The 15,875-nt window shown below is 42.1% G+C and overlaps 1 protein-coding gene and 1 pseudogene across 1 annotated transcript in view; one reads left to right on the top strand and one right to left on the bottom strand.

Annotated features, from left to right (window-relative positions):
* Positions 1 to 15,875, top strand: part of LOC109910554 (speedy protein A) — a 48,144-nt gene that overhangs the window by 7,509 nt on the left and 24,760 nt on the right. The window contains exons 2-3 of the mRNA XM_048596676.1: positions 11,736 to 11,982; positions 14,642 to 14,676. Of these exons, the coding sequence (XP_048452633.1) occupies positions 11,748 to 11,982; positions 14,642 to 14,676 (270 nt within the window). The 5' untranslated portion in view covers positions 11,736 to 11,747. The remainder of the gene's footprint in view (positions 1 to 11,735; positions 11,983 to 14,641; positions 14,677 to 15,875) is intronic.
* On the bottom strand, positions 2,073 to 2,179 carry LOC125483244 (annotated as a pseudogene).

Genomic DNA, 15,875 nt, shown 5'->3' on the forward strand with positions numbered 1-15,875 from the left:
TTCAGAAACCCCTTCCCCTCCCCCTTTTCTGATGAAGGGTCTAGGCCCGAAACGTCAGCCTCTCTGCTCCTATGATGCTGCTTGGCCTGCTGTGTTCATCCAGCCCTGCACCTTGTTGTCTTGAAGTGCAGTCTCCTGTTTTAGTGGTGGGATACGACTACTGCACCACAAGATTCCACAAAGCCAGGGTAGTATCTTAGGCCCAACTATCTTCAGCTGCATCAACAACTTTCCCTCCATCATAAGATCATGTGGGGATGTTTGCTGACAATTTTTGTTCAGTGCAATTTGCGATTCCTCACACTGTCTATGTCCAAATGCAGCAAGACCTGGGTAGTATCCAGGCTTGGGATAACAAATGGCAAGACACATTTGCATTACACAAGTGTCATACAGTGACCGTTTCCAACAAGATAGAGCCTAACCATCTATCCTTGACGTTCAACAGCATTATCAATGCTGAAATCCTCACTATCATCATTCTAGCAGTTATCATTAACCAGGAACTTTGGACCAGCCATATAGAATGGAATAAAATGCCCTTTGTTGTCACGTGTAGTCAAGTACAGGAGTGTAGTGAAAAGTTTACAATGTTGCCTCACATGGCACTTTCTTAGGTACAAGATACCTAGGTACAGATCTTAGATACAAAATAGAGAAATAAAGGAAAAATTTATATAACTGTAAAGTAATTCAGAGTGTAAGGTTTTAAAAAAAAAAAATTTCTATGAATGGCCAGTAGTAGATCAGCACAGCGGGCTTCCAAATGTGGCCTGATTGAACTTGCAAGCCACTGACCACCTGCACCGGGCCCCAGTCCAACAACTGTCCCTCTTCACTCAGGCTTACAGTCCACTGGCCAACTCCGATCCACTCGGGCCTGCAGCCCGCTAGCCATCCCCGCATCACTCAGACCTTCAGCCCGCTCTGCTCCATGCCTCCAGCCTGCTCTACATTGCTGCTCCAAGGTAAGTTTTTCAAAAACACTTTTCAAAAAAAATTAAAAATAAAAGAGAGAGGAAGAACGAGAAAAGAAAAGAATGTACAGAATGGACTAGCCCTGGGCTGAGGAGCTTGGATGCTGCCCACTCAGCTGGCACCATGTTGGTATAAATACTGTGGCTGTAAAAATACACCAAATGTTGGGAATCCTTCAGCAACTGACTCCCTAAACCTTGTCCAATTTCTGGAAGGCATGTCAGGAGCATGATGCACCACTATAATCACCTCTGAGTGTAGTATAAACAACAACTGAGAACTCAACATTATCCTGGACAAAGCAGCTTGCCAGATCAACATCCCATTCATGACCTTGAACACTCACTCCCTCCACCAGTGGTGCATATCTCCAGGATTCGCTGCAACATTTCACTAAGTCTCCCTTGACTGTACCTTACCAACCCTGACCTTCTCTAGCTATATAGACAAAGACAGCAAGTGCACAGGAACACTACCACTTGTGACTTCTCCTCCAAGAAATGCACAATCCTGATTTAGAACTGTATCTGTTCCTTCACTGTCACTGGGTCAACACCCTAGTTTAACAGCACATGGGGTCCACCTATAGCACATGGCTCAAAAGATTAACTCACCACCACCTCCTCAGTGGCAGCTATAAACTTCCAACAAATCGCATGAGTGAATAAAAGAAATGGTAGCTTTAAATTTTATTTAGCCCTTTGCTAAGCAGTCCAAAGCTAGTTCCACTGTCCTGTTCCACCTTATACCTTCTAATACTTTTAAATATTTCCCAACCTTTCTCCTAAAGGAGAGCAGGCCTTTTTAATTCTGGGTGGTATATTCAGGCATGGTCAGGTCTGAACAAGTCGTAAACTCGCTGGAGTAATTTTAAATCCTGATTTATGTCTATACATGTCCAAAAGTGACATATTACTGACTGGCAAGAAGTAGGGAGTGGCAAATTGCGGCAGTAGGAATTGTAGAAAAAGTAACAGATAGCTATGTTAAGTAGTGAGAGTGTAGAGTGAGCCCAGAAGTAATGAGAATAAAAAAAAAATGTTTTTTTTTATCTAACTTATTTTTTTCTAATTGATCTGTTCAGAAATGATATTACAAACCTCTGGTGCAGGAGGGACTTGAAATGGGTCCCTCATTTGTGTTGTAATGCCATCCATCCTTATCAAGGGGAATGCTATCTTTCTCTCTTTTCATACGACACAGGGGATGCATGCCTAAATCAGTGGAGTAAACCAGCAATTATTTTGTGGTCTGGAAGAGCCTTATGGCTATGATCATTTTTAATTACTGAACCTAAATTCAGCTTAATTCAAGCAGGTTTGACTTGGAGGGCCAACTAACATTGGCTCCCTTCAATCAAGCCTCTGGTTCAGTCCAGACAGTGTCATTGAGGTATGATTTGCATTTTTCAACCGGATCCTGCAGGCTTGGAGCATTTGTCCTTTTCTCCTGCAGTTTAACATTGAATTGGTAAGATTGAGGCGGAAGAGAGGTAATCAAAACCTTCATCCCATCTCACCTTTTCTGGGCCTGGCCTGCTAGGTGAGGAGAGTTAAAAGCACGATCAAGAATCTTTTTTTCCTCAATTTCTTCATGTGCAAAGCTTGGTGCATTAATGCAAAACGTTACAGCTTTGCCCAGATAAATGCTGTAGCATTTTCACAGGAAATTTTCAGTCTCATTTTCTTCTGATCTCTTAATTTACCGGTGATTAAAACAAGATATTTAGCCTTCAGATGAAGCTGGAACTCTGATTTCAATCATGCACTAATTTGTAGTAAATTGTACTAAGCTTACACCTTCCATAATGAATGCTGGCAGAGTGCAGGACTGCATTCATGCTAGAATTTTCCTAATAATGGTCTTTATTTTACTTTATTTGTCTGGTCTTCTTTCAGGATTTTAATCATTCTTTCACTGATTATTTTTTAAATTCAGGACTTGATTTAATGGGTCTTCCCCTCCCCAACTCCTCTCTGAAGGAGTAGGGATATTACATAAGAACATAAGAACTAGGAGCAGGAGTAGGCCATCTGGCCCCTCGAGCCTGCCCCGCCATTTAATAAGATCATGGCTGACCTTTTTGAGACTCAGCTCCACTTACCCGCCCACTCACCATAACCCTTAATTCCTTTACTGTTCAAAAATTTATCTAGCCTTGCCTTAAAAACATTCAGCAAGATAGCTTCAACCGCTTCACTGGGCAGGGAATTCCACAGATTCACAACCCTTTGGGTGAAGAAGTTCCTCCTGACCTCAGTCCTACATCTGCTTCCCTTTATTTTGAGGCGATGCCGTCTAGTCCTAGTTTCACCTGCTAGCGGAAACAATCTCCCTGCCTCTACCTTATCTATTCCCTTCATAATCTTATATGTTTCTATAAAATCTCCCCTCATTCTTCTGAATTCCAATGAGTATAATCCCAGCCTACTCAGTCTCTCCTCATAATCCAACCCTCTCAACTCTGGAATCAACCGAGTGAATCTCCTCTGCACCCCCTCCAGTGCTACTATATCTCTTCTCAAGTAAGGAGACCAAAACTGCACACAGTACTCCAGGTGTGGCCTCACCAGGACGCTATACAGCTGCAGCATAGCCTCCTTGTTTTTAAACTCCATCCCTTGAGCAATGGCAGACAAAATTCCATTTGCCTTTTTAATTACCTGCTGCACCTGCAATCCTACTTTTAGCGATTCATGCACAAGGACACCCAAGTCCCTCTGCACAGCAGCGTGCTGCAATTTTTTACCATTTAAAACATAGTCCATTTTGCTGTTATTCCTACCAAAATGGATGACCTCACACTTATCAACGTTGTACTCCATCTGCCAGACCTTTGCCCACTCACTTAGACTATCTATATCCCTCTGCAGACTTTGTGTCTTCTGCACACTTTGCTCTAGCACTCACCTTAGTGTCATCTGCAAATTTTGACACACCACACTTAGTCCCCAACTCCAAATCATTTATGTAAATTGTAAACAATTGCGGTCCCAAGACTGATCCCTGAGGCACACCACTAGCCACTGATCGCCAACCAGAAAAACACCCATTTATCCCTACTCTTTGCTTTCTACTGGTCAACCAATCCTCTGTCCATGCCAATACATTACCTGTAATACCGTGCAACTTTATCTTATGTAGCAGCCTTTGGTGTGGCACCTTGTCAAATGCCTTCTGGAAATCCAGATACACCACATCCACAGGTTCCCCATTGTCCATCATGCAAGTAATGTCCTCAAAGAATTCCACCAAATTAGTTAAACATGACCTACCCTTCATGAACCCATGCTGGGTGTTCCCAATGGGACAATTTATATCCAGATGTCTTGCTATTTCTTCCTTAATGATAGATTCAAGCATTTTCCCCACTACCGAAGTTAAGCTAACTGGCCTATAGTTACCCGCTTTTTGTCTACTTCCTTTTTTAAACGGTGCCGTCACATTGGCTGTTTTCCAATCTGCGGGAACCACCCCAGAGTCCAGTGAATTTTGGTCAATAATTACTAGTGCATTTGCTATTTCCCCCATCACCTCTTTTAGTACCCTGGGATGCATTTCATCAGGGCCAGGAGACTTGTCTACCTTTAGCCCCATTAGCTTGCCCAGCACTGCCTCCTTAGCGATAACGATAATTTCTAGGTCCTCACCTGCTATAACCTTCTTGCCATTAGCTTTCGGCATGTTATTTGTGTCTTCCACTGTGAAGACCGACACAAAATAACTGTTTAATGTCTCGGCTGTTTCCTCATTCCCAGTTATTAAATTGGCCTTCTCATCCTCTAAAGGACCAATGTTTACCTTCGCCACTCTTTTATGATTTACATATTTGTAGAAACTTTTGCTGCCTGTTTTTATATTCTGAGCTAGTTTACTCTCATAATCTATCTTACTTTTCTTTATAACTTTTTTTGTGGCTTTCTGTTGGCCTTTAAAGATTTCCCAGTCTACTAGTTTCCCACTACTCTTTGCTTTTTTGTATGTGTTTTTGTTTTCAATCTGATACTTTCCTTTATTTCCTTAGACATCCATGGCTGGTTCTCTCTTTTCCTACAGTTCTTCCTTATATTAAAACATATTAAAACTGACATTATCTGTTCAGGTCAGTATCCAGATCTTGCTTTCTTGATTGCTCTTTGCAAAGTTTGGTTCTGAAGAAGAATCACACTGGATTTGATGTTAACTGTTTCTCTGTCCACAGATGCTGCCAGACCTGCTGAGTTTCTACAGCATTCTGTTTGTTTCAGATTTCCAGCATTCACCGTAATTTGCTTTTCCATTGCTTTCTCTTTGGTGCTTTAAGAATAAGCTGTATCATTTGTGAATGAAGTGGTTCTCATCCTTTGAATAGTATCACAAGGTAATGGATTTCCTATGGTCAACTACTTTAGGAATTTCATATGATCATCCCTTATGATGCTCCTTTTGCAAAATAGGGATTGATCTTAGGGTTCCCAAACTTAATGTTGTACTACTGTGTAGGTTTGTGCCAAAGTCCTTAATCCAGGTGTTAGGAAAAAGGTCTCCCTTATTAGCTCTTAACCTACTCATAGAGTCATACATCATAGAAGCAGGCCCTTGAGCCCACTATTTCTATGCTGAGCAACAAACACCAAACTACACTAATCCCATTTACCTGCACTTAACCTGTAGCCTGCTATGCTCTGGCATTTTTAATACCTATCCAGGAACAGGAACCACCAAGATATTTACAAATACAAAGTATTTAAATAAGCACTTACGACACCAAAGCATACAAAGCTTTGGGACAAGTGCATGAAAACGGGATGCGCAAAACGGGATGCTTGCTAACTGGTGCAGACATGATGGGCTAGAGGGCCTTTTTCAATGCTGTGATAATTCTGACTGTATGTCTGAACGATCTTTGTCAGTAGTGGTGATGCTGAGCCACTTTTGATCTGTTATTACATTCTTTATAATGAACTGGCAATGTATCCTTTAATGGAAAATGTTAAAGTCCTCCTCCACTCAGATCTACATCTGTGATCTTGTCCTCAGTTCTTCCTCAACAAGTGTAGTTGAACATGATGAGTACTGATTCATCAGCTATGGGACGGTGGTTTGGGCAGTCGGAGGTTCTTTCATGGGGTCCAGAGTCGGTGTTGAGGACTCCCAGGCAATTTTCTCCCAACTCTGTACCACTGTGCTGGCACCTCTTCAGGGTCTCTGTGATGGTGGAACAGAATATGCAGGGATTTTGTTGTCTGGAACATAAATAATGAGGTATGATTCCTTGTGCATAATTATGTCAAGTTTGAATAGACTGTAGGACAGCTCTCTCCAGATGTTGGCAAGGAGAAGTTTGCAGAATCTGCCATTGTTGTTTCCAGTACCTAAGCCTGTGCTTAGTGAACAATATGGGTTTTTTTAATAAGACTTTTTAGCAGTTTGATATAACAGATTCCTTGCTCGTTGATTTCAGAGGGCAGTTCCTTTATTCATTCACTGGATGAGGGTGTCGCTGGGTCGGCAGCACTAATTGCCCAGCTCTAATTACCCAGAGGGCAGTTAAGAGTCAACCACATTGTTGTGGGTCTGGAGTCACATGTAGGCCAGACCAGGTAAGGATGGCAGTTTCCTTTCCTAAAGGACATTAGTGAACCAGATGGGGTTTTCCAACGATCAGCAATGACTTCATGGTCATCATTAGATTCTTAATTCCAGATATTTTATTGAATTCAAATTCCACCATGCACCATGGCGGGATTTGAACCCAGGTCTCCAGAACTCTGGGTCTCTGGATTAACAGTGCAGCGATAATACCACTACACCAAGTTAAGAGTCAACCACATTGCTATGGGTCTGGAATCACATGTAAAATAGATTAGACAAGGATGGTGGATTTCCTGCCCTAAAGGGAATTGGTGAACCTGTTTTTCAGTTTAATTTTTAATTTAATTTTTTTTTCCAAATTGAAATTTCAACATCTGTCATGGTGTGATTCAAACCTGGGTCCCCAAACCATTACATGAGTCTCTGGAATACTAGTCCATTGACTAATTGCAGAATAAAGGGACATGAATTTAAGACTGTGATGAGGAAAGATTTCTTCTCTGAGGGTTGTGAGTTATTGGAACTCATTTCCACAGAGAGCTGTGGGAGTAGAGTCCTTATGCATATTTAAAGCTGAGATTGGATTCTGGGGAAAGGCAAGAAGGTGGACATGAAAAATGTCGATCAGTTATGATCCAACTGAATGGCGGAGCAGGCTCGAGGGACTGAACAGCCTACTCCTGTTCCTACTTCTTATGGCCTTAACAATACCACCGTGCCTTCACCTCCCACCTCTTACCTAAGTCCTGTGTTCAGTCTGTGCCCCCTAGTCCTTGTACTTTCAGCTAAGTTTTGCCTTGTCTAGCTCCCCAAACTCCCACGTTTTTTTATAAAGGGACAAGGCTTGAACATCCCTTGTGTTTGCAGAAAACAGGTCCTCATGTCTTTTTTGAAGTACCTCGTGTACTGACTGTAACGAGGTCAGCTGGGTGGACCTCTTCAATTATGAGACTCCTGATTGGACCAGATTAATAGCCCCAATCAGGAAACCCTGGATTACAGATGAGAACAGGACTGTGAGACATCCTGTTCAGACTGAGAGCTGGCTCAGAGGAAACTGAATCAGTGTTGAGGACTCCACATGTAAATAAAGTAACCTGGCCTCTGCAGCTATTTCAATGGCAATGAAAGTAAAGCACATTCCTGAAGAAACTCACTCGCAGTGGTCATCTTTGAGATGGAGTAAGCATTTTTGATATCATGCCATTATTTGGGAAGTTTGACTCATTAGATCCTGCCATCAAAGATTGGGCCCAGTATATGGAAATAATACATCAACTCATCTGGGAAAATGACATTGGGGCTGATGAAATGCATTGAGTAATTCTCCTGACAGCTTGTGAATCTGCAGCCTTTTCGCTTATTAGGAGCCTGACATTCCCTGAGGTACCAGATACTAAAATCTTTGAAGAGTTGATGAATTTAGTTAAGGAATATTACCACCCCAAGCCTCCTCTAATTCTGAGACGCTGTTGGTTTTACTTGGCAATTCAAGAACTGGGGAATCCATATCAGGATTTTTGACTAGGTTAACACACCTGATGGCACATGTGACTTTAGGTTAACCCTTAATGAGATGCTGGGAGACTATTTGGTATGTGGGATTAATGATGGAACCATGCAAAAACACTTACTAGCTGAAGTCCACCTGGACTTCGAAGAGGCACTATAACTGACTTCCACATTGGAAAATGTAGCAGGTGGAGCATATGAATTACAGAAAGTGAACACCCTCGCCAGTCCGACTGACCTTGGGGAATGCCACTTCGGGGAAGGAATTTGCATAGCCTCACTCAGGATATAGAGCAGAGGGACTCTAGGTCAGTCCACAGCAAATCTGAAAACAAAGCCAAGCCTAGGCCAAACAGTTAAAATTTTCTTCATGTTCCAGGCTGGCAAGCCATTGCAATTGCTGCCGTTATCTGGACTCTAGACAGCACAAGAGTGCCACTAGACCTAAATTGAGTAAAAGAACTTATAGGCCGGTATTCAGAAGAGTGCACACCCTGTGAAGTCCACCTACATGTGGTTTGGAACTGTTAAATTGCTTAGCTACATCCAAATCAGACCCAATCAAAATGAACCTCTGGTTAAATAGTCACCTGGTTCCGACAGAGGTCAATACCAGCGTAGCCATTTCAATGATCGCAGAGCCAGTCTTCAACAAAATTCACTCTGGACTCCTACCTTTAAGTTTGTGCAATACCTCGGCTAGACTGAGAACCAATACCATGGAACATTTACAGATTACGGGTACAACTTTGGTTCCAGTGTCTTAAGAGAAGCAGCTGGTTCAGTTACCATTGCTTAGGCCCAAGCTTAATGGGGCAAAATTGGTTGAGAAAGATTCACCTAGATTGGCTCAACATCTTTCAATTAGAAAATGGCTGCCTAGTGAAGTCCTAATTAAATACCCAGAGGTTTTCAGAAAGGTCTAGGGACTTTCAAAGGTGATAAGGCCGCCTTGCATGTTGACCAGGAACCAATTCCAAGGCTCTACAAGGCCTGGCCAGTGCAATTTGCCTTACAGGCAAAAGTAGAGGCAGAAATCAGAAGGCTGGAAAGCAAAGGAATTGTGGGAGGGCAGCACTGGTCGTACTGATTGTGAAGCCTGCTGGGTTAGTTCACCTTTGTGGGAATTTAAACAAATAGTAAACAGCTTTTTGCACCAGGATAAAAATTCAATCCCTCATAGATTTATATACAAAGCTGGCGGGGGCTGTCCTTCATGAAGCAGGACATGATCCATTTGTACAAGCAAATGTGGTTAGATGTATGTTACAGTGAATACCCATAAGCATTTATACTAATATACAAGACTGCCATTTGGGGTGTCAGTCAGGCTGTGCAATTTTTCAGCAGAACATTCAGAGAACATTTTACAAGGTCTACCCCAGGTCACATTTATCTTTTAACAGGGAAGGCAAATAAGGAGCACTTAGAGAACCTGGACATCGTTCTTAGATGTTACTTCCAGGCAGACATATGACTTAGAAAGAAAAAATGTGTTCCAGACACCCCGAGTGACCTACTTGAGCTACAGAGTCGGCAAAACAGAGCTCAATATTCTTAGTCATTGTGGATACCCACTTAAAATGGCTGGATATGCACGGAATTTATTCTTCAAATTTGGGGACGACAATAGAAAAACTGCGCACATCTTTTGCAATACACAGACTCCTGGAAGTGTTGGCCACAGACAACGGGCCATCATTTACCAGCAGGAAATTCGAGTATTTCCTAAAGTCGAAAGATATTTAACATATAAAGACAACTCCATACCTTCCATCGTCTCCAATGGTCATACAGAAAGCAGTCCAAACTTTGAAGGCAGGCTTAAAGAAACAGCATTGAGCTTCACCAGATACCAAACTGTCCTGGTTCCTATTTGATTATAGGACCACCCCTCATGTAACTACAGGGATAGCGCCAGAAGAGTTGCTAATGGGGAGAAGACTCTGCAACTGGTTAAATCTGATCTTCCTGGACCTTGGGGGATAGGGAGAGTGAAATGGCATCAGGAATGTCAATGCAGACCAAAGCCTCTGCTAAGCAATAGAGACAGTTACTTCAGGGTGCAGAAGTTTTGTGTAGAAACCACAAGAATGGCCCTGAATGATTAGGTGCATGGTCAATGCGAGGTCAAGACTAGTGATACATAAAGTTCGGGTGGGTGCAACGGTCCTGAACAAGCACGTGGACCATATGAAAGCTGCAATCTCGCAAGTGGTATGGGAGCAAAATGTGCCCAGCTCCTTGACAGCCTTTCCGACTGTTCTGGAACCCATGGGTTTTCCCTCTCTGTCAAGCGTTGAAAATACCTCTGAATCTGAGATGGACATGGCAGATGTTGCCGCCTCAACGCCTTTGCTGCCTGAAGAAGAGAATAAATTTCTTCCGCGATGCTCCAGGCACAAGAGGCAAGCTACTGTGCACTTACTGCCCAGAGACAGAGTTGGAGGAACCTGACCCAGTGCTAAAATGCCCCAGGAGTAGCTACAGAGTAAAGATCTGGCCTATGTCCTTGGACTCGGAGCGGGAGGGGTGTAGTGATTGTAACGATGTCAGCCAGGTGGACCTCATAGAATATGAATTCCCTGATTGGAGCTGTTAATCTGGAAGCCCTGGCTGACAGGTAAGAAGAGGAGTGTCTGACATCTTGTTCACTCTGAGAGCTGGCTCAGAGGGAACTGGATCAATGGCAAGGACTCTCACATGTAAATAAAGAGTGACTTAGTGACGGGATGCTGGCCTCTGTAGAGTTATTTCACCTGGGACCTTGGGAAGTCTATGGTTCACAGTTGCTTTCTCCATTGTAACACCTTGGCCAATCAGAGTCAGTTATTAACCAGTCAGCACTTTTGGTGTGATTGTTTGAAATTTGACATTCTTGCATTTGCCGTGATGAATGCACAAGAGGGGAAAAAAAAGCAAAATGCTTCGCATTTTAGTCATTCAGATTTAAATTATTTTTAACTGCAAGATGTTTATATAATTGCCTCCCTTTTTAGTTATTTTCTAATTAAATTATTACACACTCTGGAGCAGGGAAGATTTGAACCCAGGCCTTCTGGCTCCTTTTTAGATTTTTAACCCATTTTCTAATCAACCTGCTCAGTGACATTATTACACATCTCTGAAGCAGGTGGGACTTGAACCTGCAACTCCAGAGGGGCATCATAACACATCTGGACCAGTTAGATTTTTAAAACAAAAGTATACCTTCTGCTAATGGTCTCTTGAGGCCAATACTACCCCTTGAAGCAGAGGCCTAGGTTTGAGTCGCACTCACTCCAGAGACTCATGAAGTCATACAGCACAGAAACAGGACCTTTGGCCTAACTCATGTATGCTGACCAGGTTTCCTAAACTGAACAAGCCCTGTTTGCCTGTATTTGGTCCATATCCCTCTAAACCTTTCCTGTCCACGTACCTGTCAGAATGTCTTTTAAATGTTGTAAATGCACCTGCCTCTACTACTTCCTCTGGCTGTTCATTTCATATACATGATGTTTCTGAACAGATTGATTAGAAAGTATCTACCTCCAGCTATTCCATTTGGCAACTTGACTGAGAATGTAGCCTTGCTGTATATAAATTCTCATGTCATTAATTGGGAGTCATGTTGTTAGTCAGCTAATTGATCCTTATACTAATAACTCTTCATATTGTATATGGTTTAGTTTTAGGACGTTATGAGGAACAACCAATTATACTGCCAGACTCCACCTTCAATTACTGTCCGGATGAAACCCGTGGGAACAAGATCAAATCAACAAAGGAAAAGAACAAAGTTAAAGCAATCATGTGTACCAAAAGCTCAGAAAACGCACAGAAAGAATACTGATGTTATTTCAAAATCCAAGCATACGAGAGGGCCTTGTCTAATTATTCAGCGGCAAGAAATGGCAGCTTTCTTCAAACTATTTGGTATGTACTAAAGACAGGAAGAATATTATAGTGGAAAAATTTATTAGAAAAAAAATTTAAGCACTTTGGAGTAGAAATTCTTCTTTACATGCAACTGGCATCCAGATTCATGTTGCGCTCAAAGTTAGGCTAGTTTTCTTAATTAAATTGTTTGCTCCAGTTACACCCAAACCTGTCTGCCATATTACAGAATGTAAAGTTCATAACGAAGCACTACAATTGGACAATATTTTGGAATATCATTTTCTTGCATTATAAAATATTCCATAGTGCATTTACAATTGGAAACCTGGTGTCTTTTGAATCATAGAATCCCTCCAGTGTGGAAACAGGCCATTCAGCCCAACAAGTGCACACTGTCCCTCCGAAGAGGATCCCATCCAGACCCATTCCCCTACCCCTGCATTTCCCATGTCTAACCCACCTAACCTAAACATCCCTGGGCACTATGGGCAATTTAGCGTCGCCAATCCACCTCCCCTGCACGTCTTTGGACTGTGGGAGGAAACCCATGCAGACGCAGGGAGAATGTGCAAACTCCACACAGACAGTCGCCCAAGAGTGGAATTGAATCGGGGTCCCTGGCGCTGTGAGGCAGCAGTGCTAACCACTGAGCCACCATACTGCCCATGTGATTTTAATATGATTGAAGATTGAGTTTACACAAAAGAATAATAACTTTTAATGAGAGTGTGTAGTCTACCTGTAAGCAACCTATATTTAGTGGTAGAGTCTTTAAATTTTTTCAGGCCGGAGTGATATAGACGTTTCTGAGGAAGGGTCACTGGACCCGAAACATTATCTCTGATTTCTCTCCACAGATACTGCCAGACCTGCTGAATTTCTCCAGCAATTTCTGTTTTTGTTTCTGATTTGGAATTTTGATGGTCAAGGGTGTCAGTAAGGAAAGTAGTGCTGAGACCACAGCCAAACCGGCTATGATCTTGTTGAATGGTAGAGCAGGCTGGAACGGCCAAATGGCCTACTCATAAGTAGCTAATGGTTTTGAGACCACACCTACAGAGCTGTGTATGCTTCTGGTCGTCTTCCCAGATTTATTTTCCCTAGAGGGAAAGTGTATAAAATTCTTGAAGAACTTGACAGTAGATACAAAGAAGCTGTTTCCTTTGATTGGAGAACTGAGAATCATTGCCTACATGTAAGGAATTTGCTATTTAGGACTAACATTGCAAATCTTTGGAATTCTCTGGTAAGTCTGTGAATGTTCAGTCAATTGAGCACATTTAAAACCAAAATCAACGGAAAAATGGACAGAAAAGAGGGAGAGTACGGGATAATGTTGAGGTTGAACATTAGCCTTAATATTATTGAATAGTAGAGCTGACTCAATGCCACGTGGTCTACTCTGCTCCTATTGCTTATTCTTTTAAAATGCCTTTAAGACAAAACAGAAGGATTACTAAAGAACCTTTTCATAACTACCAGGTATTCCTGAGACAAAGTATGATTTGAAGTGCGGTCACAGAGAAAATGTAGGAAACATTGTGGCCGATTTGGACAAATGAACTCTCATTAAACAGCAGTTATTGATAATAACTAGATGATCTATTTCTGTGGTACTGTTTTGAGGGGTTAATATTATACAGGACACCAGAGATAGTTCCCCTGCTCTTTGAAATAGTGCCACAGATTGAGTTTCTTTCCAAACACCTGACTGGGTAGACTGGGCTTTGGTTTAAAATCTCATCCAAAAGATGGCACCTCTGACAGTGCAGTATTCACTCAATATGTGTACTTGAATGTCAGCCTTGATTGTTTGTGCTCAGGTCCTAGAGTAGGTTATGACTTCCCTCTCAAAGGCAAAAGTGCTATGAACTGAGCTGGGCTGGCTCATAAAGCTGGCTCACAATTTGTATTAGTGTACATTTGCCAGTTTCTTACTAAACTAAATATTCTTTACAAATTATTTAAAATGTTTTTAACTTTGCCCATTTAATGTCTAAAAGAATAGCTTAATTTTTAAAATTCTGTTGAAGACTCACATGCAAGTGCAAGTAATGGAAACTTGCCATGCTAATTAATTTAGTCTGAAGGCCTTAACTTGACCATTGTTAGGGGCAGAGTTGCTTTTTAAGCTAGCCCATTGGATTATAGAAACTTGATTGGTGTAAAACTTAACCTGTGCTTGAAATTTAACAATTTTTTTGCACTAAGTTGATATTTAAAAATTACACTGGAAAAACCATGGCAAATTAGCAGAAAGTCTATCTCTTGGTGGTGGGGTAGTTTGCCAAATCTTGCCAAATATGACATAGGTGCATAATATGAGAATAGTAGCCTGCCTCTTTCCAGTGGAGATTTACACCACTATTTCCTATAACTATTGAGCATAAAATCGTAGAATTTCTACAGTGCGGAAAGAGACCATTTGGCCCATTGAGTCTGCACCAATCCTACAAACAGCATCCCACCCAGACCCAGCCCCACCCTATTCCTATTTCATGTTTACCACCTAACCTGAATATCCCTGGACACTACCAGGCAATTTAGCATGGTCAATCCACCTATCCTGCACATCATTGGACCGTGGGAGGAAACGGGAGCAGACTGTGGAATCTTGCTGAGTACACCAGAAATTTAACAAGCACTTGGAAGGCCCAAAATTATGAAACGACGATTTTTTGTTTTGCACTTTCAGGATATTACAATGAAGAGAATTCAAAATGGAAAAAGGTAAGTATTTACAGTACATATGTGGAATGAAACCTCTGGTTGACATTGAGTTGAGAAATCCTTTCTCTCTGCTCTTTCTTTCCATTAGCCATCCTCCCTGCAAAGATAGAGCCTTCCAGAGAGGGTTCTTTCAAATCCACAGCTGCCCTCTCTAACCGATAAGCTTCCCTGCTGGGCACCCTCCCTCACGATTGTCATCTGCCACTGGAGGTTCCGTTACACTAGGTTCCCCTTTTAAAATGCAACCATCTTGTGTACTACAGCTTCTCCTCAAGTCAGTGAAGTACGCATTCTTACCACTCCTTAGATAAAGAAAAGAGATCCGCCAAATTTTAAAGGTTTGTTTTGAAATTGGTTTAAAATTTCTACTTGTCATTGCATATAGTTAAGACTTTTTGTTAACTTTATTCTAGATCATCTTGAATTGCAGTGATTTGTAAGTAATAAGGGCATCGAAGGCAGAGGAGCACTTAGAGACAGTAAGGACTGCAGATGCTGGAAGCCAGAGTCAATAGATACGAAGCTGGAAAAGCACAGCAGATCAGACAGTATCCGTGGAGCAGGAAAGTCAACATTTTGGGCTGAAATCCTTTGTCAGGAAGGTTTCGGCCCAAAACGTTGACTTTTCTGCTTCTCGGATGCTGTCTGATCTGCTGTGCTTTTCCAGCTTCATGCTTATTGGCGGAGGAGCACTTATGCCCATTCAGATGAACAGCTTGATGTTTGTACAATTTAACGATTATTTAAAAATTCAGTATTGAATAAGGTCATTTTCTCCTTCTAGTCAAGCAGGACTGCCATTTCTGTGTGGGAAGGCAAAGAAATAAAACTGTAGACCTATTCAACAGAGTCTTCCAGCAAGTGATTGTCTTCAATCCAGTGATTGACATAACAAATTATGGGCCACAAATATCCCTTAATCTGTTGGGAAGGCATCCAGATGAAATCAGGACTGGACCCTTCTTCAGAAATGGGGGAGGGGAAGGGGATTCTGAAATAAATAGGGTGAAAGGGGGAGGCAGATAGAAGATGGATAAAGGAGAAGATAGGTGGAGAGGAGACAGACAGGGTCAAGGAGGTGGGGTTGGAGCCAGTAAAGGTGAGTGCAGGTGGAGAGTTAGGGAGGGGATAGGTTGGTCCAGGGAGGATGGACAGGTCAAGGAGGCGGGATGAGGCTAGTAGGTAGGAGACGGGGGGGG

Source organism: Rhincodon typus, chromosome 5 (assembly GCF_021869965.1).
Source record: "Rhincodon typus isolate 14 chromosome 5, sRhiTyp1.1, whole genome shotgun sequence".
Lineage (NCBI taxonomy): Eukaryota > Metazoa > Chordata > Chondrichthyes > Orectolobiformes > Rhincodontidae > Rhincodon > Rhincodon typus.